The 15,472-nt window shown below is 42.2% G+C and overlaps 1 protein-coding gene across 5 annotated transcripts in view; it reads right to left on the minus strand.

Moving 5' to 3' along the window:
* LOC124717226 (zinc finger protein 271-like) overlaps positions 1 to 15,472 on the minus strand; it is a 131,172-nt gene that overhangs the window by 32,949 nt on the left and 82,751 nt on the right. Inside the window, exon 6 of one of the 5 annotated variants that reach the window (XM_047244022.1) lies at positions 7,491 to 8,424. The exons of the other annotated variants lie outside the window; for them this stretch is intronic. Within the exon in view, the coding sequence (XP_047099978.1) occupies positions 8,397 to 8,424 (28 nt within the window). The 3' untranslated portion in view covers positions 7,491 to 8,396. Of the gene's footprint in view, positions 1 to 7,490; positions 8,425 to 15,472 lie in introns of those variants that run through there. 5 annotated transcript variants of the gene reach the window in all.

Raw genomic sequence — 15,472 nt, forward strand, 5'->3', positions numbered from 1 at the left:
CACCATTCACAGCACGAAATTTTCAGTACACCCCTAGTAAAATCAGTTTTAGCGACTTTTGATATTGAATCTAGCGACTCGGGTTTTTTAGAGTTGGCAACACTGTTAGTAACAATCAGTCAGAGCGGGCGCACACGTGAGATTTATTGTCGCGCAACCACTTCGTCTTTGTTGCTGTCCTAATGCTTCGGTTTTTGAGAGCTCATTCATGATGAGCAACTGTTTCCTGACAGCGAACCCATTCTGAAGGGTTTATGCAGTGCAGTCGACCAGTGCACAGAGATGGATTGTTTTGTGACTGAAGTGGTTTTTTGCTCGTATCACTCGACAAATGACAAAACAATGGGAAAGGAAGTATTGGATTCACTCGTGTATGTCTGAAAGACTAAATAAAGGGAAATTCGCTTTAATATTTCAAGAGCTGAGATGTTACCCACAGAAATTCTTCAGTTATTTCCGCATGAGCGCAACGTCATTTGACGAGCGGTCACAATTCTGGGACCTGCCACCACCTACCAAAACACAAATCTGCGACTGGCGATTCCGCCGGAAGAGAGACTCGGTGTTACATTACGGTTGGTTGCATGAGATTACACATTTTGTATTTGGTTTGATATTATTCATTATTCGAGAAAACCAGTTAATAACAGTAATCGATACATCCTGTATAAAATATGTCCAAAGCAACTGATTACAACGACAGAAAATGAGTGCAGGTATAAAGTGTAAACACTGTTGCGTGTAGTGACATCTTACATAGTTTCTGATTCATTTGATGGCACAGAAAAATTGCGCGGTATGCGTTCAAGCTGTCGCAATCATGAGAAGACGTAAGGACGGTGTACGAGCTGATTCCAGCAGTAGGTTGATTGTCAGACATGTTGTTGTTGTGGTCTTCAGTCCTGAGACTGGTTTGATGCAGCTCTCCATGCTACTCTATCCTGTACAAGCTTCTTCATCTCCCAGTACCTACTGCAGCCTACGTCCTTCTGAATCTGCTTAGTGTATTCATTTCGGTCTCCCTCTACGGTTTTTTACCCTAAACGCTGCCCTCTAGTACTAAATTGGTGACCCCATGATGCCTCAGAATATTCCCTTCCAACCGATCCCTTCTTCTAGTCAAGATGTGCCAAAAATTTCTCTTCTCCCTAATTCCATTCAATACCTCCTCATTAGTTATGTGATCTACCCATCTAATCTTCAGCGTTCTTCTGTAGCACCACATTTCGAAAGCTTCTATTCTCTTCTTGTCTACACTATTAATCGTCCATGGTTCACTTCCATACAAGGCTACACTCCATACAAATACTTTCAGAAACGACTTCCTGTCTCTTAAACCCATACTCGATGTTAACAAATTTCTCTTCTTCAGATACGCTTTCCTTGCCATTGCCATTCTACATTTTATATCCTCTCTACTTCGACCATCATCAGTTATTTTTCTCCCCAAATAGCAAAACTCCTTTACTACTTTAAGTGTCTCATTTCCTAATCTAATTCCCTCAGCAATACCCGACTTAATTCGACTACATTCCACTATCCTCTTTTTGCTTTTGTTGATGTTCATCTTATATCCTCCTCTCAAGACACTGTCCATTCCGTTCAACTGCTCTTCCAAGTCCTTTGCTGTGTCTGACGGAATTACAATGTCATCGGCGAACCTCAAAAGTTTTTATTTCTTCTCTATGGATTTTAATACCTACTCCGAACTTTTCTTTTGTTTCCTTTACTGCTTGCTCAATATACAGATTGAATAGCATCGGGGAGAGGCTACAACCCTGTCTCACTCCCTTCCCAGCCACTGCTTCCCTTTCATGTCCCTGGACTCTTATAACTGCCATCTGGTTTCTGTACAAATTGTAAATAGCCTTTCGGTCCCTGTATTTTACCCCTGCCACCTTCAGAATTTGAAAGACTGTATTCCAGTCAACATTGTCAAAAGCTTTCTCTAAGTCAACAAATGCTAGAAACGTAGGTTTGCCTTTTCTTAATCTAGCTTCTAAGATAAGTCGTAGGGTCAGTATTGCCTCACGTGTTCCAACATTTCTACGGAATCCGAACTGATCTTCCCCGAGGTCGGCTTCTACCAGTTTTACTACCAGTTTTTCCATTCGTCTGTAAAGAATTCGCGTTAGTATTTTGCAGCTGTGACTTATTAAACTGACAGTTCGGTAATTTTCACATCTGTCAACACCTGCTTTCTTTGGGATTGGAATTATTATATTCTTCTTGAAGTGTGAGGGAATTTCGCCTGTCTCATACATCTTGCTCACCAGATAGTAGAGTTTTGTCAGACATAGATGTTGCCGTAAACACTCGCACAGGGGTGGAGATGCTAGAATACCGAACGCCACCACTGAAACTATCACGTGTGTCATTTGGTAGACACGTGTTCTGGAAATGTCTTATTACCTGAAGAATATCAATTTGTGCACCGATCATTCGGTGTGTGGGTTTCTTTTCTGGAAATCTGTGGTAAGTTCTTATAGGACCAAACTGCTGAGGTCATCGGTCCCTAAGCTTACACACTACTTAATCTAACTTACGCTAAGGACAACACAATCACACACCCATGCCCGAGGGAGGACTCGAACCTCCGAATCCGTGCGAACCGTGACAAGACGCCCGAGACCACGCGGCTACCCCGCGCGGCGTGTGGGTATTGCTTTCAGCATTGGTACAAGAGACAATGCAAAACGTGTTGCAGGGTCATCCATTGATGAAGTTGTTTCTTTCTTCTCTCGAAGTATATAGAGTAAAGTTTCTGCATAACTCTTCTTTTTCTTATTTGGATTATAGGAGGCATGTGGAGAACCAACAATGGGTGGCCTTTGAACGTTCTCTGTTTCTTCAGGTTACTCATCGCTTACTACTGGTTCAGCATTTCCACTTGTTTCACGTGCTTCTACGGCTGGTAGAAGAAATAAAAACTGATCGTATAATTTCTACTTTCGGTGCTTTACGGCTGGTTGTCCTGACTTGACCGATTTTTGGTCACGCAAAGCATGTCCTTAGCTTTTTCGACCTTCGTTGTACCAGCGTTCCTAGGAAGCAAAGACAATAAATTGAAACGCTTGACACTGTCGTAGATTTTAATTTATTTTGATGAAATAAAAATGAAAACTACTATAATTCAATTACTTTAAGTCACTTACGAAACTTAGTAAATTATTATAACTTTTTTTCATGTATCTAGCAACTGGATCAACTTTCAACCATCTTTCATACAACTACCTGATTGGTGCTAGCACAATCCGCAAAGTAGTGAAAGCAACATGCACTGAAATATGAAATGCTTTGCAGCCTATGGTTATGCCAGAGAAATGTGAAGAAGAGTAGTTGCACATTGCTGAGCAGTTCTATAAAAATACCCATTTACCCAACATCATAGGTGCTATAGACGGAAAACGTATTTGAATAATTCTTGAAAGTTCTGGCTGAGAATTTTTTAATTACAAAAAATTCTTTTCCGGTGTGTTGAATATCAATTTGTCTTCAGAGATGTTGGTGCAAATGGAGCAGCAAGTGATTCCTCAGTTTTTAATAATTCGAATATGGGCAGAAAGCTGCAACGTAACCTTCTGAACATACCGAACGATCGAACATTGCTTAACGATCCAGGAGACAAACCAATGGCTTTTTGTCTGGCTGCTGATTAATCTTTTGGTTTATCGAGGCACATCTTGCACCCATTTGCTAAAAAAACGCTAACTCCATTAAAGAAAATGTTCAACCTTAGACATACAGCTACTCGGCGTATAGTTGAACGTACATTTGGCATACTGGCATATTATCAATAGACCTCTTGATGTTATCAATGATTTCTGCGATTCAATAAAAAAATGGTTCAAATGGCTCTGAGCACTATGCGACTTAACTTCTGAGGTCATCAGTCGCCTAGAACTTAGAACTAATTAAACCTAACTAACCTAAGGACATCACACACATCCATGCCCGAGGCAGGATTCGAACCTGCGACCGTAGCGGTCACGCGGTTCCAGACTGAAGCGCCTTTAACCGCACGGCCACACCGGCCGGCAGCGATTCAATAATGAAAGCATGTTGTGTGCTCCACAATTTTGTGCGCAGAAGAGATGGAATCATCTTTACAGATATGGCTTATGAATGTCCACTGAAGAGTACAGATATTGAAAACCAAGCTGGAACTATACGTGCTATCAATATACCCAAGTACACTACTGACCATTAAAATTGCTACACAACGAAGATGATGTGCAACAGACGTGAAATTTAACCGACAGGAAGAAGATGCTGTGATATGCCAATGATTAGCTTTTCAGAGCGTTCACGCCGGTAGCGACACCTACAACGTGCTGACATGAGGAAAGTTTCCAACCGATTTCTCATACACAAACAGCAGTTGACCGGCGTTGCCTGGTGAAACGTTGTTGTGATGCCTCGTGTAAGGAGGAGAAATGCGTACCATCACATTTCCGACTTTGGTAAGGGTCAGATTGTAGCCTATCGCGATTGCGGTTTATCGTATCGCGACATTGCTGCTCGCGATGGTCGAGATCCAATGACTGTTAGCACAATATGGAATCGGTGGGTTCAGTAGGGTAATACGGAACGCCGTGCTGGATCCCAACGGCCTCGTATCACTAGCAGTCGAGATGACAGGCACCTTATCCGCATGGCTGTAACGGATCGTGCAGCCGCGTCTCGATCCCTGAATCAACAGATGGGGACGTTTGCAAGACAACAACCATCTGCACGAACAGTTCGACGACGTTTGCAGCAGCAGGGGCTATCAGGTCGGAGACCATGGCTGCGGTTACCCTTGACGCTGCATCACAGACAGGAGCGCCTGTGATGGTGTACTCAATTAAGAACCTGGGTGCACGAATGGCAAAACGTCATTTTTTCGGATGAATCCAGGTTCTGCTTACAGCATCATGATGGTCGCATCCGTGTTTGGCGACATCACGGTGAACGCACATTCGTTGCGTGCATTCGTCATCGCCATACTGGCATATCATCCGGCGTGATGGTATGGGGTGTCATTGGTTACACGTCTCGGTCACCTCTTGTTCGCATTGACGGCACTTTGAACACTGGACGTTTCATTTCAGATGTGTTACGACCCGTGGCTCTACCTTTCATTCGATCCCTGCGAAACCCTACATTTCAGCAGGATAATGCACGACCGCATGCTGGAGGTCCCGTACGGGCCTTTCTGGATACAGAAAATGTTCGACTGCTGACCTGGCCAGCACATTCTCCAGATCTCTCATCAATTAAAAACGCCTGGTCAGTGGTGGCCGAGCAACTGGCTTGTCACAATACACCCGTCACTACTCATGATGAACTGTGGTATCGTGTTGAAGCTGCATGGGCAACTGTACCTGTACACGTCATCCAAGCTCTGTTTAAATCAATGCCCAGGCGTATCAAGACCATTATTACGGACAGAGGTGGTTGTTCTGGGTACTGATTTTCCAGGATCTATGCACCCAAATTGCGTGCAAATGTAATCACATGTCAGTTCTAGTATGGCGCATTCGTGAGGACGACGGTTCAATCCCGTCTCCGGCCATCCTGATTTAGGTTTTCCGTGATTTCCCTAAATCGTTTCAGGCAAATGCCGGGATGGTTCCTTTGAAAGGGCACGGCCGATTTCCTTCCCAATCATTCCCTAACCCGAGCTTGGGCTCCGTCTCTAATGACCTCGTTGTCGACGGGACGTTAAACACTAACCACCTACCTACCAGTTCTAGTATGGTATATTTGTCCAATGGATACCCGTTTATCATCTGCATTTCTTCTTGGTGTAGCAATTTTACTGGCCAGTAGTATATTTTGCAACCTATTTTACGTTCCCTGGAGGATCTGTTCCGTGGCAGTACGATGGACTCTGATTTCACTACGACTCAACAACACTGAAAAACGTACTTATTCTGTCCACAAAACATTATTAAGAAGTGTAATATAATAACGATGTTGAAAATATGTCAATAAAAGCAATTTTGTAAAATAAAAACTTACCTGCTTGTTCTTAAAAAAAAAAAAAATCTGTAGATAGTTGTTGCCAGATTGTACTCCACACGTTTACACTCACTTCTTTCCCATAGTTTTCTTTTCAAAGTAGTGTGAGAATAATCTTTTAAAGTTTTATTGAACAATGCAGGCCCTTTTCTACTTCATTTTTGAGCAATTCACTATCGATGCCTTCACCCCTCACAACAGCCATTTTACGAACTTCAGAGTTTCCAACTGCAAACAACTGAGGCGGCAGCTACATTGTCGCCCGTGTGCGCGCATGCCAGACGCCGGATACTGGCCTACTGCTTGCCAAACTGACGATGTATTATCCGCGAGCAAGAGGGATGTTACTGTTAGACTTGAGTTCCGAATCAGATTCGGATACTAACGCTGAAGAGGAAGTATTGCTTTATTCATTAATAAATACAAAATTCAAATCCATAAATAAGTATATTTTGTATGAAAGGAAAGCGTGTGGACAATTTCAAACTACGACCATGATGTGAGACACTGATTTCACGAATTACTTCAGAATGACCAGAAAGCAGTTTTATGAAGTACATGGAATAGTAAAGCACGCCATTGACTCAAATGGATGTAATGCACAGGAGCCGATTGCTGCTGAACAAAAACTGGCAGTATTTTTGAGGTAAGTGATGAACGCTCACATTAATTTTTTTATGTACAGAATTATAAAATTTTGCACCCTTGTGTCTAGGCACTTTATTTTCAGCCCCCCGACACAGAATCGATGGGTGTTATATAAGTTTGACACCTATGCGCGCGTGTGTGTGTGTGTGAGCGGGGAGGAGGCAGGGCATCGTAGCGCCGAAACTAATGGATTGATTTTAATGGAGTTGTTTTGTTTGAAAGTTGGTTTAATGGGGAGTGTTCTTAGCTGTACTTAATGAAAATACGCTCTGCCGTTTTCTAACCAGCCACATAAACTAAAAATGTTTGGCATCAGTAGGCTCTCTAGCTATACGTTGCCAAACCATATGATCTACATCAAGGTACATAGTACCAGATTGTAGAACTCAAACAGTCTAATTAAAAGTCGTCGAAAGCATACGTTTATCTTTCATGGTTGAAATGCAATATTTAGTAGCTCTTTTTGACCTACAGAATACACCTACGAATCAGAAAAAGAGAAATGTAAACCTAATCAGTGGTTCTCAAATATTGAAGTATTAAAAATCCTTTTGTTTTTCTTTGCAATTCTACCAAAGCCGATTCGTCGTGGGCACCAGGAAACAACTATTTCGTCAATGAATTGCAACACCCTGTACAGTTTTCACGCAACTTAATGCAATAGACGCTAGGTCTTAAACGAACCTCATCTTGACAAAAAAAAAAAAAAAAAAGATTCTGCTAGCTGGAGTGGGTTTTTTAAAATTTTTGACCAAATTTCTTTTGTTAGTGTTTTATTGCAATAATACATGTTCACAAACAAAGAATGTTAATTTACAATTAATGAAAATCTGGATCGGTTTAACGAAAACTACTCAGAAAAGAAAACGAACAATACACAAAATGCTGATATAAAAAAAGAATTAAAATCTTCAGCGAATATAATTATGATGGCCCCTTCAGATTTCTTGAAAACGGTGAACAAAGTCAGTGAGATGAGACAAACCGGATTCAGTTGTGTCGACTTTCAAATCTACCATCTGTTGCTGTTCTGGATAGTGAGACGCTGGTCAGAGTCTGTCGATATATATATGGCGATGAAGGATGAGAAAAAGATTCTGTATTGTTTGACGCTGAATTATTTTAAGAAGATGACATCGAAGGTGTATGGCTCCTTACTTCATTGTTTCTTCTTCCACAAGTGACACAGCCTGGAAAAGTTGACCTCTGATTCTGTGCTCGTAACTTTGAGGCATGTTTTTTGTCAGATACACAGATACGAAAAAACTGTGAAGAGGGTCATCTTTGATATAGTTTGACTCCAATGCTCTTCCTTCTGCTCTTTGTCGTGCTCTGTCCTCACGCTGTTGCATAGATTGTTTTAGCAGAATTACAACGTCTTCCTGTTTTCTTTTTCTTGATTGATTTCTTTGAATAACTGGCGTTGAAGTAGCGGTGTGATGTGTTATGCACTCTGTTCCTAAGCTCCTACTAGATCCTTCATTGCTGTCGTCATTATTATCTTGACTTTGCTCGTTCCCCTCATTGTCGAGTGGGTTGTTATCCTCTAATTCCTTTCTCGCTGATGTTTTAGTTATAACTTGTGAGCTGTGATCGCTGTCATCACTTATATTATTACCACGTGGACCACCTGACACAAAAGGTTCAAGAAATGGCACCTGGTTTTGATATCTCCGTGGCTTGATGTTCTCAGCAGCAGCTCCGCTTTTCATATATTTCAGCGGTCGTCGCAGCCTCTCAGCTTAAGCCACAAAGTTTCCGTCTCTTCCCCTGAAATAATTAACAACGTATAACTCATCAGGAATTAATGTTGTTCCATATAGACAGACAAACTAAAAATAAGCAATATTAACTTAGAGTGTATGGATAAAGACATATTTGCAATGTACTTTTATCGTTCCAAATTAACAATATAATTTCGTTTTGTTTCAGATATTTAGCCTCCGGTGACAGCTACAAAAGTATTGCGTATAACTATCTCTTGGGAGATCGAACTGTATCTAATATTGTAAAAGAAGTAGATATCGCTGTATGGAAAGAAATGCAACCTACAACACAGACATGGAAATCAGTCGCTTCACGGTTTGAACACAGATGGCAATTCCCGCCACACTGCGTTGGTGCAGTCGACGGAAAACATGTTCTTATTAAAAAAACCTCGCAAAAACGGATCATTGTACTTTAATTATAAACATACAAGCTCCATTGTTTCGATCAGTTGACGCAGATTACAAATTTATCACCGTCGTTGTTGGCGCAATGGGACGATTCAGCGATGGACATGTATTTGCTAGCAGAGTGTTGGCCAAGAAAATGAGGAAAAAACATTACTTCCCACTCCTGAACTAATACCTACAATTGCTAGTTCAATGCCGTATGTGTTTGTGTTAGATGAACCTTTCCCATCATCGGAAAATATTATTAGACAATATCCAAGGAGACAGGTTACCGACAATTACGAATATCAGGTCTTCAATGCCAGACTTTCTCGAGCAAGGCAAGCTGTCGAATGTGCTTTCGGTATACTCTCTTCACGTTTCCGTGTGTTCAGGAAACCATTTGAAACCACAGTCGGCACAGTGAAAGATGTTGTGAAAGCAGCCTGCGCTCTGCACAACTATTGACGATCTTCAGTACTAGCCGCACATGATTTAAACGACATCGAACGGTTACCATCAACTTAGTCACTTCGTGAGCAAGGGAACAGGCGGAGGACTTCATCAGCTGCCTTCAAGGCGAGGAAAAATTTCACTGAATATTTCAACACTTGCACAGCAGCACATAAGTCAGTGGTAATTATTGACAATATAACAACTTCCAATTATTGTACCATTATTGTGCTCCACAGGTTATGTGCTCAAGCAAAATACACGTTAGTGATATGTATTAACTAAAAAACAGTGAAATAAATATTGCAGTACTTACCGTCTTTCGAACTCAAATCCTTTGCTATATCACTCCAAAACCGGTTCTTGAGTTTGACCTTCATGTAGTCTGCGTGTTTCGTGTGTTCCCTCACTGCCTCTATTAATTTTTCTTCTGCCATTGTGAGAAGTAAACTATTCATCCACTGCACAACGCCCACTGTACAGCAGAATAGCCTGTGTACTGTCAGTAGCTGTGAATAATGCACGCGACAGGAATGCAGAATCTAGCTAGGTGATGCCTTATGGAAGAGTTCACGTCGTTCGAAACACACTGTCATAAATGTTGTCTGTCGTTGTCTGCAATACTTTTCAATAAATTAAATATATCAAATCGCCACATTTTTTCAAAGATACTCATACTTTCGGAATAATACCGACCACATATCCATTTGTGTATCCTGTTACACAATTAGCTTATTAATGCTGATACTGTGTATGCTACCATTTAGATGTTTTTCTCGTCATGACGAGCCAAATAAAACATTGTCATTCGTGAAGGTTTCTCGACTGTTTCTAGCTTGCAGTGGAAATGTGATTTTCACATGGATGTAGTACAGTGTGTCGTTATTACATTTTACATCTACATCCAAGTAATGACAGTGAGACTTCTATACTTCATGTCTTGGACGCTTTTTTACCAGAAGCACAAAGGGGTCACACCTGGGAGATTATTCATTTCCGAATTTTTGTAACAGATCGTACAGATACGCTAGCTTACTAGGCAGCGAGAATATAATCTTGCTTTACTTTCCTGCCTTGATGCTCAATCACATGATTTTATAATATTCCTTGCTTCCTTATTCACTACCCTCTGTCCCTTCTTGCGATCTGAAAACATCGCGGAGGCATATGGTGCAATTCCAGCGGCCAATGGCTCATCAGATACTGAAGTATACATTTTTCTTAACAGAAGAAAACCAAAACAAAACTATGCAGATATAAATAACAGAAAAGTATAACGTGCTAACGAAGAAAGCTGGAGCGTTTAAATGGCGAAAAACGAAACACTACCCAAAGGCGACAAAATTCAGTACACAGTAAGGCAAAATTTATCGTATTGGCAATACTACCACTGCTGATATGCGCCGTTCCGATGTGAACGTATGGCCGGGCTACTTTTCGACTCCCCGCCTCAAATTTCCCACGGTGCTAGAGAGGCACGCGCTACGCGAGAAACTGTGCCTCAACCACAACGCCGCGCGTGTCCCGTCGCGTCGCAATTTGCGCGGTCCCATTTGAAGCTGTCATGTTACAAAAACGCGCGCTGCGTTGCGTCGCGCCACACGCGTCTCAGTTTGTGCCTAGCCTCAGATTGTGCTTAGCCTCTGTGGAAAAGACACACAGTCTCCCGTCTGCGCCCGCCCTTAGGTTTAACTTTCGCCGAACAAACGGCATGCAGCTGATATGGTTTGAATTTCGCCCGACGTCGGTGTTAACGTCAGACGCGGTCGACATCGATGAAGCTGCTCTCACATTTTCAGCATTGTTTGAAATGATCGCTCGAACTGCGCGGCTTCCTTCAACGCCACCTAGGAACAAAGCCTACACGCGAGCCGGTCATTGTCGCCGAGCGGTTCTAGGCGCTACAGTCTGGAACCGCGAGACCGCTACGGTCGCAGGTTAGGATCCTACCTCGGGCATGGATGTGTGTGATGTCCTTAGGTTATTAGGTTGAAGTAGTTCTGAGTTCTAGGGGACTGATGACCTCAGAAGTCAAGTCCCATAGTGCTCAGAGCCATTTGAACCTACTACGGGCGAGAGCTGAGTACGATTTGTTCCTAGGTGGCGTTGCGTCCTTAGTCGGCGGAATACCCTTTGCCGCCTGCGCCATTACTGTTTCCGTAACTACCCCGCGCAGTGCAAAGTTTAGCTCGCGGATCTCAACGCATCCTTATAGTGATGGTGATGATGATGATGATGTCCCATACTCCGTGACGGAGCGTAGGGGAACGATGCGGGAGACCGGCACCGCCGTACTAGGCAAGGTCCTAGTGGAGGTGGTTTGCCGTTGCCTTCCTCCGACCGTAATGGCGATGAGTGATGATGATGGAGACACAACAACACCCAGTCATCTCGAGGCAGGAAAAATCCCTGACCCCGCCGGGAATCGAACCCGGGACCCCGGGCTCGGGAAGCGAGAACGTTACCGCGAGACCACGAGCAGCGGACATCCTTATAGTGACGACTATAATTATAGACTTTGCGAGGAAGACTTGTCTGCAGTATGAAGCACTTCCTGATTAGTGACAAACATCAAGATAGCATCGGTCCATCAACCGGCGTTGGGGAGGGAGATAGTCCAAAGGCGAAAACGAGGTATGATGAGAACTGTTTATTGCTAGGCTTCACAAAAACTAGGATCTATGGTGAAGGACGTGCGCAGTATGTAATTTGTTTAACGATTTTAGCTGTTGATGCCATGAAACCTAACAAGTTAAAGAGGCATCTTGAGACCAAACATCCTAAATTAACGGGAAAACCAAAAGATTTTTTTTGTCAGAAAACTATTTTACTATGTACCCCGAAGAACTTAGCTAGAACGACGAATGTGACGTCTAAGGCCCTTTTAGCCTCTTACCAGATTTCTCATAGAATTGCTAAATGCAAGAAACCACACACGGTTACAAAAACTCAAGTTTTACCACCAGCGATTGATATAGTATCAACAATGTTTGGGGAATTATTTGCTCAACAGCTGAAAAGTATTCCTGTCTCTAATGACACAGTGCGTAGAAGAATTTTAGACATTTCTAACGATTTACTCGAACAGTTAATCAATAAATTGCGCAACAAATATTTTCCACTTTAAGAGGACGAAGCAACTGACATTCATAAAGATGCTCATTTGATTGCTTATGTTAGTTTCGTTGATGAATTTAACATTCGAGAGGAACTTGTTTTCTGTGAGCCGATACAGAAAACAGCTACAGCTGAAAGCCATTTTGACATGCTCAATACTTTTTTAATTCATAAACGGTACATTATGGAATAAGTGCATTGGAGTATGCACAGACAGAGCTCCGTTATGTCTGGAATTCATGATGGATTACCAAGTTTATTTTTTTAAAGTGATTCAATATAATGATCCTGTCCCAACGTAATGAGCATATATGATTAATTTAAATCGCCTGCACTGTTACAGTTACATAATTGACTGTAGATAGGAGGGCCTATTAGAGGTTCCACTGTTCGTGTTATTTCAAGGTTGCAAATGTTACTCTGAAACGTTCTCTTTTCTACTACATTATTTCCCCACTTTTTCGGTATTGATGCTGATCTTCCGAAATATTTGTCTTTGTCATCGCAGGAAGTTGTATGTCTTCTTATAAGACTAGATGCCCTTGACAATCACTGTAAGTAGTTGTTCTCGAGGGTTTTTAAAGTCATTTTGAATTATACCGTGACTGACAGATCTTAAAGGATTTAGAGTTTTGCTGATTGCCTGACTAGGGACTCGGTTATTTGCTACACTTAACGAAGAAGTCATCATCATCATCATCATCATCATCATCATTTAAGGCTGATTATGCCCTTCAGCGTTCAGTCTGGAGCACAGTCCCCCTTATCAAATTCCTCCATGATCCCCTATTCAGTGCTAACATTGGTGCCTCTTCTGATATTAAGCCTATTACTTCAAAATCATTCTTAACCGAATTCAGGTACCTTCTCCCTGGTCTACCCCGACTCCTCCTACCCTCTACTGCTGAACCCATGAGTCTCTTGGGTAACCTTGCTTCCCCCATGCGTGTAACATGACCCCACCATATAAGCCTGTTAGCCCTGACTGCTACATCTATAGAGTTCATTCCCAGTTTTTCTTTGAATTCCTCATTGTGGACACCCTCCTGCCATTGTTCCCATCTACTAGTACCTGCAATCATCCTAGCTACTTTCATATCCGTAACCTCAACCTTACTAATAAGGTAACCTGAATCCACCCAGCTTTCGCTCCCATACAACAAAATTGGTCGAAAGATTGAACGGTGCACACATAACTTAGTCTCGGTACTGACTTCCTTCTTGGAGAAGAGAGTAGATCGTAGCTGAGCGCTCACTGCATTGGCTTTGCTACACCTCTCTTCCAGTTCTTTCACTATGTTGCGATCCTGTGAGAATATGCATCCTAAGTACTTGAAACCGTCCACCTGTTCTAACTTTGTTCCTCCTATTTGGCACTCAATCCGTCTATATATTGCTTTCCCACTGACATTACTTTCGTTTTGGAGATGCTAATCTTCATACCATAGTCCTTACATTTCTGATCTAGCTCTGAAATATTACTTTGCAAACTTTTAATCGAATCTGCCATCACAACTAAGTCATCCGCATATGCGAGACTGCTTATTTTGTGTTCACATATCTTAATCTCACCCAGCCAGTCTATTGTTTTCAACATATGAGCCATAAATAATATGAACAACTGTGGAGACAGGTTGCAGCCTTGTCTTACCCCCGAAACTACTCCGAACTATGAACTCAATTTACCGTCAACTCTAACTGCTGCCTGACTATCTATGTAAAGACCATTAATTGCTTCCAAAAGTTTGCCTCTTATTCCATAATCTCGTACAACCAACAATAACTTCCTCCTAGGAACCCGGTCATATGCCTTTTCTAGATTTATAAAGCATAGATACAATTCCCTGGTCCACTCGTAACACTTCTTCATTATTTGCCGTAAGCTAAAGATCTGGTCCTGACAACCTCTAAGAAGCCTAAACCCACATCTGGCCTCAACTAATACTCGCACTTTCCTTTCAACAATACCGGAGAAGATTTTACCCACAACGCTGATTAAAGAGATACCTCTGTAGTTGTTACAATCTTTTCTGTTTCCATGGTTAAAGATTGGTGTGATTACTGCTTTTGTCCAGTCTGATGGAACCTGTCCCGACTCCCAGGCCATTTCAATTATCCTGTGTAGCTATTTACGACCTGACATTCCACTGTATTTGATGAGTTCCAACTTAATTTCATCCACCCTAGCCGCTTTATTGCACTGCAATCTATTGACCATTTTCTCCACTTCCTCAAATGTGATCCTATTTCCATCACCATTCCTATGCCATTGTACATCGAATTCTGAAACATTACTGATCGTATTTTCACCTACATTGAGCAACTCTTCAAAGTATTCCCTCCATCTGCCCAAGGCATCAACAGGATTCACCGGCAGTTTTCCTGACCTATCCAAAATACTTGTCATTTCCTTCTTACCTCCCTTTCGAAGACTGCTAATTACAATCCAGAATGGTTTTCCAGCAGCTTGAGTCAGAGTCTCCAACCTGTTTCCAAAGTCTTCCCAAGATTTCTTCTTGGATGCTGCAATTATCTGTTTGGCTTTCTTTGTTTCTTCAACATAACTTTTTCTGTCTACCTGAGTTCTAGTATGTAGCCATTTTTGATACGCCTTCTTTTTCTTTTTACAGGCTGCCTTGACTGTGTCATTCCACCAAGCTGTTTGCTTCATCCTCCCTTTACACACTACTGTTCCAAGACATTCTTTAGCCACGAAGAAGTGCACAATGAAAAACGAAACGTTCTTTTTGTGGGTCCCACCACATACAGTTTCCGTCGGAGACGCTGAAGACAGGTGTTAACTTAAACAAGGCACCTCTGCTGGTCCGATGGTTCCAGTGACACACTTGTACCAGGTGGAGGTTACTGGCTCCCACTCGCGCGAACTCTGCAGTTTTCTTTGCCTTAGAATGCTGAGCAGGAGGTCCTCACTCCAGCAACAGAGAAGTAACAACAGTAGCCCTGCGCCCACCAAATGCCGTACGACGACGACTGTTAACAATATTTATACCAAAAAAGTTAAAGGACGTTCCCTTGCAGTGACACACTTCCGGCAGTTTCGTGATGATTACGGAACTCCGTGATTCAGTACT

This window comes from Schistocerca piceifrons, chromosome 9 (genome assembly GCF_021461385.2).
Source record: "Schistocerca piceifrons isolate TAMUIC-IGC-003096 chromosome 9, iqSchPice1.1, whole genome shotgun sequence".
Taxonomy (NCBI): Eukaryota; Metazoa; Arthropoda; class Insecta; order Orthoptera; family Acrididae; genus Schistocerca; species Schistocerca piceifrons.